At 31.8% G+C, this 15,171-nt stretch overlaps 1 protein-coding gene across 1 annotated transcript; it reads right to left on the bottom strand.

Annotated features, from left to right (window-relative positions):
- Window positions 1–10,180: 10,180 nt before the first annotated feature.
- On the bottom strand, window positions 10,181–14,308 carry LOC118046671 (uncharacterized). Its single transcript, XM_035055642.1, has 3 exons — window positions 14,107–14,308; window positions 13,343–13,988; window positions 10,181–10,274 (listed from the first exon to the last, which is right to left on the bottom strand). The coding sequence occupies exons 1-3, from the start codon at window positions 14,306–14,308 to the stop codon at window positions 10,181–10,183; spliced, it is 942 nt and encodes a 313-aa protein (XP_034911533.1).
- Window positions 14,309–15,171: the final 863 nt, after the last annotated feature.

Genomic DNA, 15,171 nt, shown 5'->3' with positions numbered 1-15,171 from the left:
CTATTACGGAGGTTGAAAAGTGAAGATTGGTTCTGTACCAGGTCATGGTGATAAAGGTTAGCTTTCACAACGGTTTTTTTTTTTTGCTTATTTTCCCCTGTTTTTTTTCTTACATTTTTTTTCCTTTTTGTTTTTCCAAAATTCACTTCTTCTTCTTATTTTTTTTTTGTTTTTTTTAAATTATCTTTGCTAATTTTTTAAAATATTGAATTGATTGAGAATTTAGTTTCGTAATTTTATAAAAAAAATAATATGGATTGCTAAAGTGTTTTTCCCATACGGTTTTTGTTTTACTGCAGTGTTTCCTCACATGTTTGTTTTTTTTAAATTATCTTTTTTAAATTTATTTTTTTAATATTGAGCTTGTTGAAAATTTAGCTTTTGCTTTCCTCACATTTTTTTTTTCATTTTTTCCCCTACAATTGTCTTTTTTTTAGAATTGTTTTTGTTAATTTTATATTTTTCATGCTGGTTGAGAATTTAGCTTCGTAGGTTTTTTTAAAAAATATTGTGGATTATTACAGTGTTCCCTCGCATAGTTTTTTTTAATGATTTTTTTTTGTTTTTTTCAGAATGATTTTTATCGATTTTATTTTTTTTATATTGAACTGATTAAGAATTTAAATTTGTAGTTTTTTTTAAAACACCGTGGATTGCTATAGTGTTTCTTCATATGCCTTTTTTTATCGATTTTTTTTCAAAATTGTCTTTATCGAATTTATTTTTTTTCATACTGAACTGGTTGAAAATTTAGCTTTATAGTTTTTTTTAAAAAACACCGTTAATTGCTATAATATTTCCTCACATGATTTTTTTTGTTGTGATTTTTTCAAAATTATATTTATCAATTTTATTATTTTTAAATATTGAACTTGTTGAAAATTACAATTGTAGATTTTCTCATGAAACACTATAGATTGCTATAATATTTCCCTACATGGTTTGTTTTTTTGTTTCTTTTTTTTGGGTGATATTTTTCAAAATTATCTTTGTTAATTTTATTTTTTTTTAATATCGAGTTGGTTGAGAATTATAATTGTATATTTCATCACAAAACACTATAGATTACTACAGTATTTTCCTAAATGATTTTAATATTGAGTTGATTGAGAGTTTAGTTTTAACTTTTCCCACATGTTTTTTTTTTCTTTTTTTTTCCTAAAATTGTCTTTTTCTTTCTTTTTTTGTGTGTGTTATTTTTTTCAGAATTATTTTTTTTCAATTTTATTTTTTAATATTGAGCTGGTTGAGAATTTAGCTGTAGTTTTTTTCTTTAAAAACACTGTGAATTGCTACAGTGTTTCACCACATGGTTTTTTTTTCTTTTGTTATGAATTTTTTTTCTAGAATTTTCTTTGTCGATTTTTTTTCTTTTCATATTGAGCTGGTTGAGAATTTAGCTTCATAGTTTTTTTTAAAAAAACACCGTTGATTGCTACAGTGTTCCCCCACATATTTTTTTCTTTTATGACTTTTTTTTAAAATTATCTTTATTGATTTTTATTATTTTTAATATTGAGCTGGTTGAGAATTACAACTTTAGATTTCCTCATAAAACATTATAGATTGATACAGTGTTTCCCTACTTGTTTTTTTTTCCTCTTATTTTTTTTTTAATATTTTTTTTAAAATTATCTTTGTCGATTTTATTTTTTTTAATATTAAATTCGTTAAAAATTTAGTTCTATATTTTTTTTTTAAAAAAATATTATGAGTTACAATAATTTTTCTCCATATAATTTTTTTTTATAAACCCACAACAAGGCTCATACATGCCCCAAATCCACGGCATCACACGGGTATGGCATCGAGTATGTGTGTGTGTATTGACACTAGGTTGCTTGTCTGATTGCAATTTGCGAGTGCCATGGGCCCGTGTGTGTGTGAGTGAGTATATAGACAGACACACAATCTAGGTTGCTTCTCTGATTGCTAGTGCCATGGCCCCTAGTGTGTGTGTGTGTGTATATAATAGCTGCACATAGCACAAGAAACCACGCAAAAAAGAAGAAATGGCAGTGTTCTCAAAGTTGCTAACCAAGACGGATATTCAGAAGAGACTCTCACTGCCTACGAAGTGTTTCAAGTCTCTCCCATCTCTTAAAGGTAGCCATGGCCGAGATTTTCCAGCAATAGATGAGAGTGGCTTCGTCTGGACCTTTCAGTGCTCTACTCGCAAGAAAGGACACCCAAAGCCAGTTCTCTCAGAGGGCTGGCTTGCATTCGTTCGCCACAAGGAGCTTAAAGTTGGGGACAGGGTCAAGTTTTTCAAGGAGAAAGACCAAAGTGGTCCGGCAACACCTTTCTACAGGGTTGAAGCTGAAAAGGAAATCAAGATATTTGGGGCTATCTTTGGGTATTCACCCATCGTAGCCCCATTTCCATGAATGAAAACTCTAATTTTAGCTAGTAAATTGGCAACAAGCTAGCTAGCTAGCCTGGCATTAATTTATGGCTAGCTGGCAATATATCTATATATCTATATATATATATAGTTGCCACGCCTATGTAATATACTATAGGTGATGATGTTTACGTATTTTCAAGAACTAGAAGCCCTATCAGAGAAGCCTGAATAAGATGGCTGCATTCTTTCCAAGACTTCTCCAGCAGGAAAGCCGTGGGAATTGTGCAAGCCTGTTGTTGTTGTTGTTGCAACAGTATTGTTGAAGATTCGGTAGCTTCGTGTTTTTCTTCTATCTTTTTTCTGAAGTAAGACTTTTCTGTTCACTTGGTTTAGTCAATGGTATTTTCATTTATGTGATTAATTTCCTTTTACAAATGCCTTGTGATTATTTTTTTTCTTATCTCAAGTGACCACAGAAATTGCTGATATGGAGCGGCCAAGTGGCATAGCTAACACTTTTGAAACATAGGAATATTGCACATTGAATTAATTAGCGAGTGATCAGTCATTATTTGATCGAATAAGAGAAACAAAAGACTCGATTTTTTAATATACGGAGTGAATTATGACTCAATTGTTTATGATTTGAATCATGTTCAGAAATAAATACTTAGAATTCCTATACAGTCTATTCCTTGTACGAGGAGCCAATTTAAAAAAAGAGGTGGGAATAATTTAAGAATGGCAGATGTACTTGTATTGTCTTCTCCCGTAATGACTAGTTGAAAAATTACAGCACGCGCCACCTCAATCGTAACCTTTCATGTCTGACTTGTGTATAGAAGACGTTGATAGTAACCTTTCATGTCTGTTAATTTCTAATATTATGCTGCAAAGACAAGCAAAGACATCACCGTAACACTACTTCGGTTAGACTTAGAGCAGCTTTCTAGCAGCAAGAATGCAACATAATCACATGAATTTCCAACAAAGAAAGTACCACAACAAACTTCAGCTTAAAATCAAGACTTGCAAATCTCCGAGTTAATTCAAATTCATCTCGGAGATATTCCCATATCTGAGCATACTTGGCATCTTTCCAAGCTATGTCTGATCGATCCGTTGAAACCATCAAGTATTTTTGGAGCTACAGTACATTCATAACAAATGAAACAGTAAAAACAGGGAGAAAAGAAAGAGAGACTGAATTTGCCATATCCAGAACTTTGGAAATGTCTGCTCTAGTGATTCAAGTAGAGCCATCACCCACTACGCTTTAGGCAACAAGGAAGATAGAGCAGGTGGTTGGCCCTGGCACTAGCAAGTATAGAGACAAAGCAAGAACCACAGTACATTGAACAGCAAATGGATGCAGCTTTCAAAATCTCTGGCCCTCTTTCTTCCTTCTTCTTGTTATATATCTTACCGTATAGCCCATCCTCACCAAACCCCAGTCATGCCATCTCCCAGAAGGTCCTCAAAGCACAGGGCATCTTCAAGTCCACCCAAGGTTGGATTGGCCCAGAAGGTTCTTGAGCTATTTATAAAGTGTGCCGATGCATTTGGATTGTTGTGAATTATTAGGTTTTTAACGAGCCATCCTCTTTCATGGCTTCTGCTCTCTTGGTCTCTACCTAAATCAACTAGTAGGTTTCCATTGGCAAATTGTTCATAATTAAGATGTGAATGGTATAAAAAACTGTTTAAATAGTAAGTTAAACCGACCTGGATTCTAAAGGAAAGTAATATAAAAACAACAAGAAAAAAAAAATAATTCTAAAATAAGTATTTTCAAATCCGATTTGAGAATTAAAAATGACGAGTTAGCAAGTTGACTCCTAATGGAGCTGAGCCTATAAAACATGTTTGTAAAAATTTAGTCCAGGATTAAAAAATTATACTTATATTTATTTCTTTCAACAAAAATGTTTGATTATCATCACATCTTTTTAGATTTACACCTATCAATTTCACCTCGGGTAAAATTGATGCCCAACTTAAGGTCAATTTTTGCTTTTTTATTTTATGAACTTAAAAGGCACAAATTGATAAGTTGTCATCAAAGAGTTATTCTGTCTTTGCCCTCTAGTAATTTTGTTATATTTATGTTTATTTAGAGAAAATTTAATTTTTTAATAAATATAAAATAATAAAGAAAAGTGGTTAACTCGTGCATAGCACATGTCAGCGCATTAGACATTCCACAAGCTTTAAGAGGTAAATGTGGAGGATTTTGACAATTAATGGTAAACTCTCTTGGTATTGTTGGATTTATTTCAGGACAACACATATGGCATTCTAACCTTTAATTTAGCGTCAATGAGCTTTATTTTTCTTTCTCCACTTCAGTTTTAGAATGTGGCACATCAGAATTTCAAACCCGCACTTCAATTTATTTTTCCTTTATATTAAATCATTGTTTTTTTATTGCTATTATTTTATTTGAAATTGTTTATAGAACTAAATTTTTTTCAATTTTATCATCTTTTCATTCTTTATTTGTCAAATCTTGTCTTATTTTTTATGATTGTTATTTGTTTTGTTTTAGAATATTTTTTAGAAATAAAGTTTTCTTATGATTTCATCCTCCTTTAATTGTTAATTAAACCTAGGATTAGGATCTCATGGTTGCTAATTTGAAAAATTAATTCGGGTATAGGAGATTTGTTAATTAAGACTCAATCAAGAGAAGGATATAATTGGGAGATTGTTTTAAGGTTAGCACATTTTTTATGTATAGCTCTAAACAACAGTTGCACACAAGTTTTCATTGATAAAAAGAGTTGTTCACCGGAAAACAGGGGCAGTCAATTTTGGCTCCCCTAAACTTGTATTTTTCTTTTCCTATTTTACATCTAAAACTCATTCTAAAACCTAAAAAAAAAAGCCTTAAAAATCATTTTAATTCCCTTGAAAACATAAAAATATCAAATCAAAATAAAATTATAAATTATCTATCCATTTCTAAATCTGTCTCTTCTTTGATCAAAGTCGTAGAAAATTACCGCCGAGAATGACAGGTTAGATGCCCTCTCTCTCCCCGCGACTTCCTTTCACTTTCTAAAAGATCGGAGCTAGCTAGGGACTAAAACAAAATAGAAAGGAAGCAGGGGATTGAAGTGTTAAAAACCTATAAAATATATTAAATACCCTTGAACGAGAGAGTTGCTATGTCAGGTAATTTCTAAATTTAAATGACTAGGATTAAATTAAACCATCCATTGTTATTAATTTCGATAATGGCAAAGTCGCTCGAGTCGGCACCAAACTAGCTAAGAGCTTAAACCTTGGTTTCTTTCTTTTCTTTTCTTTGGTTGATAGTGATAGTTCATGTGCCCAAACTATAATATATTAAGGCTTAGGATCGATATTCTTGTGTTATGTTGGTAGGTCGATATATTCTTGTGTCTTTTAGAAGAAATTGTGATTAAAATTGTTTAAAAAAGGCAAAAGGATTATAACGTTGACTAAGCAAGTTTGTTTTGGGAGAAAAACAGGGTGTGAAAATGTACCGATGTCCGGATTGGACATCTCTTCAATCTTTTTCTGAAGTAAAACTTTTCTGTTTACTTGGTTTAGTAAATGGTATTTTTGGAAATTGCATTTAAATTAATTGATGGAAAAACTTAATTAATTAATTACTATAATACAAGAATAGTACAAATGATTGTGTAAATTATGGTTAAAATAATTTCACTATAGTGTAATTACCGTTTTGATCATAAAAATAAAGAACAATTAACTTGCTACTGAGGATAATGTAAGCCCTTTGTTGTTGTTGCTACAGTATTGTAGAAGACTCAGTAGCTTCGTGTTTCTTAGAGATTTTTATCGAAACCCAAACCGCCCGTAGATCATAGTTGTAGCGGCCAACGTATTTTTTAAAATACATGAAGAAATGTTCGTTGTTGAAAATGATATGTGTATGAAGGTCAAGCATTATCGTAATTCACATGGTGGCAGGCATTTTATTTGATAAGGACTACACAAGTCCCTCTACTTTTGCATTTTCTTAATTTGATCCCATCAATTGATTTTTGTAATGCGGTCCTCCTATTTGTCATTTGTCACTTAATTAAGTACTTCTGATATCCTTGAATTCAGAAGTTAAATGTTGAGTGAGCTTGATATTTAGGATCCACTACTTATTTTTTTCTTTTCTATAATATAGGATTAGATTATTCTTAGCCGTGTATCTCTTAGTTGCAATTCACTCATAAAATCAGGATACATTTACATCAATTCATCAGCAAAATTACAACATTCATATTTATCATGATTTTATAATTGAGTTATAGTATAAATATAAAATTAAAGATAATTTAATCCTAGATTAGACGAGAGAAACAGAGCAATGTATTCCACCAGCTTGCTAGACCATCTCGGCATTTAATGTCTAGATTTGAATGAATGTGCTTATTTAATTAATGTAAGGATATATAGGAGGGGTATCTTAAGAAGATTAATTGATAATGGGGCATATTAAGAAAATTATCGAAGTAGAGTTACTTCTAATTTTATTCGTTTATTGGTCAATCATTTTATCTCTCATCCCACAAAAAAACAGCCCAAAGGAGAGGACTACACAAAAAAACAACACAAAAAAGCCCCTCATCCCAAAAAAGTCTCTCATCCCACAAAAAAACTTGTCTCTCATCCCACAAAAAAACATCACAAAGGTAAACAACACAAAGGCGAGTCTCTCATCCATCCCAAAAAAAACAACACAAAGGGGAGTCTCTCATCCATCCCACAAAAAAACAACACAAAGGGGAGGTCTCTCAATTGGTGCAACCCCTTTGTGCAGGACCTTTGGTGCAACCCCTTGTAGGTCCCATCCCTTTGTGCAGGACGCCAGGACCTTTGCACCCCTTTGTCCCCTACGACACATTTGCAATGCAGGTCCTCCCACATGCTCCCACATTACCTTTGCAATGCAGGTCCCACCTTTGTGCTCTTTGTGTGGGTCGAGTCAAGGGTGGTGGGTCGGGTCCAGGGTCGGGGCAAGGGGGGGCAAGGCCTATAAATTAAAAAACATCAATTACGGAAAGATCACAAGTAACAGAAGTTTGAAGCCATTCTTGGAAGAGGATACGTAATATCTTCTTTTTGCTTGGCCTAAAATGACAACCTTCTCTAAGATCCTTCGCAAGACAGACACCAGCAAAACACTGTCAGTGCCTACGAAGTATCTCAAGTCTCTCCCATCTTTCAACGGTGGACATGCCGTGGAATTTCAAGCAATAGATGAGAGTGGCTTCGTCTGGACCTTTAAGTGTTCTATTCGCAAGAAAGAACAGTACCGGAAGCCGGTTCTTTCAAAGGGTTGGCTTGCATTCGTCCGCAACAAGAAGCTTAAAGTTGGCGACAAGATCAAAATTTCCTTGAACCAAACCGCTGATGCAACACCCTCTTACAGGGTTCAAGCTGAAAAGGAAGTTAAGATATTTGGTGCTATCTTTGGCTATTCACCCATCATAGCCACATTTCCATGAATGAAATATATATATATATATATATAGCCCAGCCATCTCCTTAAATAGGACAAGTTTCCTCCGTTTTCTAGCTGATAATTTTGTGCCAAAGAGTCTTGATTTTTTTAATGCCCAGAGGAGAGTTTCCCTGAAGTCTTTTCCTCTTGAAGATGCGACAGTATCCCTTATGTTAATCCAAATAAGGAGTTGATTTCCACTTCCCCAATCATCACTTGGACACGTTGAAGGATATCCAATCATTAATAGCTGATGATTAACTATGTTTTCCAGTAAAAAAAATTTTATTTTGCTATAAAAAAACTGAAAATCCTCCAAAATTAAGCACCTATATATATATATATATAAAACACCTGGTCTCTCGTGCCTTGTTCTGTGCATTTGATTTTTCCTTTTTTTTTTTTTTTCTTTCAATATTACATTTTTGTTCCCTGATGAGCTGCGTTAACGAATGGTCAATGGAGTGTGAGCCTTTTCCTTTGAGGGAGTTCAATGATGGTACGCCCAGTGGAAGATACATAAGATCATGGTTAGCCGCCGCTCACATCCCTTTCAAGTAATGTTATGAACTCTGGATTAGACCTATTGGTTCGGCCCAAAACTAGATAGCCCAGCCATCTAGCTAGTTTGGGTTGACATTGAAGATTGGAACATGTTAGAATGGTAAGGAAAAAAAGTAATAACTTGCGAACACTTTCTAAAATTTTGCATTTATTTATATTTTATATATTGCAAATTATATTTAAATTATATTACAATCGATCTACATAATGGATCCATTAGCTTGATCAAATAATTGTCTATATTAGGTTTAATAATATTGCTAAATATATATATAGAAAGGTACGCTGCTTGATGGGAAGACATTCCGACAGTCATTGTGACCTCACCGTCAGCTGAAACAAGTCTGGCCACTGGAAGGCTTGGAAACTCCTTAAATGGGACAAGTTTCCTCCGTTTTCTAGCTGATAATTTTGTGTCAAAGAGTCTTGATTGTTTGAATGCCCAGAGGAGAATTTTCCTGAAGTCTATCCCTCTTGAAGATGCAACCGTCTCCCTTATGTTAATCCAAATAAGGACTTGATTTTCAATTTCCCAATCATCACTTGGACACATTGAAGGATGTGAATATTAACAACTGATGATCAACTATGTTTTCAGTAAATTGTTTTTGTTTTGCAGCAAAAAAAATTGAAAATCCTCCAAACTTAAGTAATATATATATAAACCCCGGTCTCTTGTGCCTTTTTCTGCGCATTTGATTTTTCCTCTTTTTTTTTTTTTTTTTTTCAATATTACATTTCTCTTCCCTGATGAGCTGCATTAATGGATGGTCAATGGAGGGTGAGCCTTTTCCTTTGAGGGAGTTCAGTGATGGTACGCCCAGTGGAAGATACATCAGATCATGGTTAACCCAAAAGCGGATATCAGCTACCACCCTACAAAAACTAGCCCACGCAGAGTCGCAGACTGAACTATTTCTCGAGCTAGGTATACGCATGGACCAACCATGACCATGAAACCCATTGGGGTAGCTCTCTGTTGGGTTTGTATTTTGTATTTGTATATCCCCTTTCATTCCCTTGGTTTAAAAAAAAAAAAACTCTAAACAGCAAGTGGTAAAATACGTTTTTTTTTTTTTTTTTAAAAAAAAAACTCACCTAAGCGCATGATTGTAAGATATTAAATGTGAAAATGTTACTTAAATACGTAGCTTTTTAAAACCATGGGTTTTACATAGTTATTTTTCAATTGAGTTGTTGAGTTTTTGAGTCAATTTAATTAAATAACTATTTTAATTAAATATTAAATGGGTTTGCTGGCTGGAAGGGGAAAATTTGCTATGTGTACAAAAACAAATAGACTACTACTATTCTATTCAACAATCTCAATTTTTATTTTATTTTATTATTTTTTTTTATTTTGAATTTGTTTTCAACCTTAAATTATCCACGTTTTAGAATTCCCTTAATCATCAACAGTAGAAAAAAGCTTATTAAGTAGTTTTTGAAAATTTATCGGTGGTTATTTTATAAAATATTTTTATTTAAAAATATATTAAAATAAAAAAATATTTAAAATAATTTTTATTTTAAAAATACCTTAAGAATTCATATTCATAAATAAGTACTTAGAATTCCTATACTGAGTGAATCACGTTTAATTGTTTATGATTTGATTCATGTTCGGAAATGAATACTTAAAATATCATAAATAAAATTTACATGATCATTAATTTTAGGACATGTAAGACCAATCAAGGTACACGCGAGCTAACCTAGACACTTATATAAATCTACAAAATAAAAAAAAAAGTACCTCAACAAACTTCAGCTTAAGATCAAGACTTGCAAATCTCTTGAGTTAATTCAAATTCACCTCTGAGATGTTCCCATATCTGAGTATACTTGGCATCTTTCCAGGCTATGTCTGCTCTGTTGAAACCATCAAGTATTTTTGGAGTTACAATACATTCATAACAAATGAAACAGTAAAAACAGAGAGAAAAGGAAGAGAGACTGAATTTGCCATCCCTGGTTAAACTAGAAGTTAACAGTATGATGATAACTTTTCTTTGTTTATTTCCATTTTTGGGTGGCTAAATACCTCCCCAGAACTTTGAAATGTCTGCTATGGCTGGCCCTGGCACTAGCAAGTATAGAGACTAAGCAACAACCACAGTACATGGAACAGCAAATGGGTGCAGCAATGGCAGTAGGTGGAAATCCTTTTCGAAAAAAAAATAAGGACCCAATTGAGACAAATTTCTTTTAAGACTCAATCAAGAGAAGGTACATACATAGCTGAGAGATTGTTTTGAGGTTAGCCCTTTTATTATTATTATTATTATTATTATTATTATTATTATTCACAGCTCTAAAACAACAGTGGCAAAGAATTTTCATTGACAAGACAGTGCATGGTTACCAGTGACCACACCAAGGATCTGTACAGCACCGTTTGGGTTCATGAAAATTTAAATTTTTTTTAGTTGATTATAAAAAATAATTTTAAAAAAATAAAAAACTATTATTTTAATATATTTCTAAATAAAAAATACTTTAAAAAATAACTACAATCACTCTTCTAAACTATTGAATCTATCGATATATGTTCCAATAAAAAGCATAATCCTATTTATTTTTTGCGTTTTTAAAAGTATTTTTGAAAAAATTTAAAATTTAAAATTTTATTTATTTACTTTAAATTAAAATTCAAAAAAATTGTACCATTTTGTTTTATTTTTTAAATTAATATAAAATATTTCGGTCATTTTAAACAAAATAAAACAGAATTGACAACTTTACTTTTATGGCATCTGCTCTCTTGGTCTCTACCTAAATCAATTCATTGTTTTCCATGAGCAAATTGTTCGTCTTTCATATTTGGAATTTATAAATACCAACACTCATGAAAGTTACTTTCCTAAATGCACCAAGCTAATTTACATTAAATGTGCTCTTGAGATGACTCGAAAAAATAAATTAATTTTGATTAACATACAAGTTGACTAAAAAAATACAGTGATAAAAAAGTAGTACTGCAAAAAAAACAGTGTTTAGTGAAAAAACAAATCAAGGTTACACAAATCCAAAATTATATGTATAGAGAATTTTAATTTTGATAAATTCTAAATTTCAATAATTTTGATGAGAATAGCAAGGTTGTCAATTCTGTTTCGGCAAGTATTTTGTTTTTTCAATTGAAACGAAATGTTTCGATTTCAGAGCGTTTCGACATGTCGTTTTGGGGTTCTATTGTTCACATATATATAATTCAACAAATATAAATCAAATTCAAGATAAATTAATTATAAATTATGCATTACAAAGTACAAACACAATGTCAAGCAAACATAATTTTAAATTTTAAAATATTTCTAAATAGTCAAAATTAAATAGAACTTTAACTTAAAGTCTTAAAGTAATTTAACTTAAACAAAATACCAAAATATTATGAAAGTAAAATGTTTTAACACAAAAAAAACATAAATCAAACATCATTAACATAGAAATAATGATCTTGATCTTGTGGTGGTATATAGGGAAAGTTATTAGCTAGATATTTTAATAGTTGATCATTTCCACCAAGCTCATTCTCGTCATTAAAACATGTTTCTTCATCCTCTAAAGTCAAAGTAGACAAAGGTGCTTCTATAGTCTTCCAACTTATATCATCTCCATCAGGAAGGCTAGGTTCTTCACAAATCCATTCATTCAATAGATCAATGTTATTGAGGTTAATGAGATTTAAAGTATCTCTTATTTAGCTCAAATTCCTACAAAGTATAAACATGAAAAAAAACAACATGAATATAAATCACATATATATTAGTGATAAATTTAATTTTAAAAAATTAATATTATTGTTAATGAAAATAGTAATAATCATTTTCAATATTATTATTAATATTATAATATCAATATTTTACCTATGTTGAATCCTCAAATTATAAAGAACAAATACTAGATCACTCAATCTACTGTGCTCTAGCCTATTGCGCCTTTTAAAATAAATAAATTCAAATACACTCCAATTTCTTTCACACCCAGTTGTACAACAACAATGACTAAGAATTTGAATTGCAAACTTTTGAAGTTCTTGAGTATCATTGCCAAATTGCTCCCACCATGCGACTAGATAAGACAAAAGTTTAATAAATCAGATATTATAAATACAAAACAATATTATATTTTAAAAAACAAAAATTTTATTACTTGGATTTAACTTTTCTCTTTGACGAATAGTTAGGGGCATGCCAAAATAACTAGTTGCTTTCTTATACTCCTCAAGTTGGCCACTAATTACATCTTGAGTGTTACAATCAGGGACCAATCTAGTAACTGTGCTAAGTAAACCTCAAGTAACCTCCTTTTGTTTTGAAAAAGAAGGCCTAAATAGATTCCAGGATAAAGAAAACAACCTGTTGCATGTAATGGACTATGAAGTTGCTTATCCCATCTAGCATCAATTACCCAAATACATGGTTCATATTGAGATACTCTATTTTTCAACCTTGTCTTAATGGTTCTTTTGCTTTATCCATTGCCTCATATAAATAACCAATTGCTAGTTTTTCTTCATTATCTTCTAATTAAAGGCTCACTAACTTTGACTATATTTTCACATCGAGGCCAAAAGTCTTTATCTTGTAAAATTATGGCAGTTATTTCTTTTCCAACTTTACTCTTACCATGACTTGATTCTACCCATTTCATGCAAGTAAAATTTGTCAAAGCTCTTTCTTAAACTTAAGTAAACATTGGATGCTAAAAAATGGGTAGCAAACCTTGTAATGCCAGGACAACATAGATCATTTCCATTAGTAAAGTCTTTCCTCATCAAAGCTAAAACCCATACCTGATTATATATAAGTTTGGTTATGTTTCTTGCCTTCTTAATGGTTTCATCAATCATTGGAAAATATCTTGGATCGAAAATATTTTCTAACATCAAATCAATGCAATGGACTACAAAAGGAGACCAAAAGAAAGTGTCATACCTTTGTTGTAAAGCCTTCCCAGCAGCTTTGAATGCAGACTCATTATCACTAACAAATTGGACAATATTTTCTTGCCCCACTTCTTTGACAACTTCATCAAACATTTCAAACAATGTCTCCTTATCTTTTCGAAGACCCGAAGTGTCAACTGGCTTCAAGAATATGGTACCTCTTGGAGAATAAGCAAGAAAATTCACAATTGGTACATTCCTTCTATTTGACCACCCATCTGCCATAATAGAGCATCCATAAAGTTTCCAATCAGCCTTGATTTCAAAGAGGTATTCATGGACATCATGAATTACACATTTTAAAAATGGTCCCCTTAAATCATGATATGATGGTCCTTTAAAACCAGGTTCCATTGATGCTATGTCGTCTATCATTGGTTGATAATAGTATGATGTAGCACCATTAAATGGTACATTAACATCATACCACCATCTTGCCATGAGCTTCCTTGCATTATGTTCCTTCTCTTTAGAAGCCATTGCATTTTTAATGCTAGGTTGTGAGCTTGGGGTAGTTCGTGGAACGAATGAAGTCATCTTTTTTCTATTTACACTTGTGCCTTGCATTGCCAATCTCTTATTTGCTTTTGAACCGATATCACTTAAAGTAGGATTTACACTACCACCCTCTTCGACTTTATCAATGGAAAATGATTGAGAATTTCCAATATCAATTCTAAGTCTCTTTCTCCATTGTTAAGTCCTCTATCAACTGCTTCATTTGCCATTTCACATTTGGATGAACCTTTTTACAAGCTTTAACTTGGCCCTTAATACCAGCAAGGTGATACTTCAGACGAGTAATACCACCACTGTTGATCCTTTTGCTATAATGAAAAAATATACTTGAGTTCTTTGCACCAACAACCACTTGCCTATGAGCCCATGCTGGATCATCTGATCTTGCTGGACTTGAAGCCATATAAGAAGCACCACTTGATGAGTTTTCAGCCATCTAATTTGATCTGAAAAAAAATTAAACACAATTAATTTCAGCTATTACATCAATGCGATTTTTAAAGTAAAATGGATGGTAATAATACCAATAACTTAAAATGAAAAGAATGATATTTCTCAAGATACCATGTTGATTTATAAATATCATTCGTTGGCTTCACAGTTCACACTTTAAATTTATTATTTGATACATTCGATTTCATATAATAATTATATATCCTTCCTTATATTTAATCCGGTCATGGTCAAGTTATATTATTAACTACCAGACCTAGCAACCTAGCAATTAATCCGATTATTTTGTTCTTTGTTTCTTGAATTCTAATCTTGACGTATGCAGTATAATTTATTCCTTTAAATGTAACATTCTTATCTAGGCTTAACTCTGTTTAACTTTAATCTTGATGTATGCAAATTGCAGTATAAATAAAACAGATCACTAACTCTGTTTTACCAATTTCATTTACTTAAAGAGCCTTAACTTGATTTGTATAAGCTTGTGCACATATATATCAATCAAACATCAAAGTAGCATTCAATTTTAGATAAAGCTTCAAAGTTCAAACCAGCTAGCTAAGCCCCATGAAGCAATAAAATGATAAATACAATACAAAGTTACAAACCCAACAATAAGATTATACAAACAAAAAGAATAGTAAATTAGATACTAAGAAAGACCAAATTAAATACAAAATTTATGAGAAAGGTATTTGTTATTAATGTTCCAGCAGTGTAATAGAACCGAGTTCATGCGTTTTTCATTTCCAATTTGAACTTAAAGAGAGAGAAAAGATTACACCTTAGAGAGAAGAGACAGTTATTCGAGAAGGGAGCAGATGGCCACAAAACGAGATTAGATGT

The sequence above is a fragment of the Populus alba genome, chromosome 12 (assembly GCF_005239225.2).
Source record: "Populus alba chromosome 12, ASM523922v2, whole genome shotgun sequence".
NCBI lineage: Eukaryota > Viridiplantae > Streptophyta > Magnoliopsida > Malpighiales > Salicaceae > Populus > Populus alba.
Note: the sequence above shows the minus strand (reverse complement) of the source record. Positions and strands in the feature narration are given on the sequence as shown.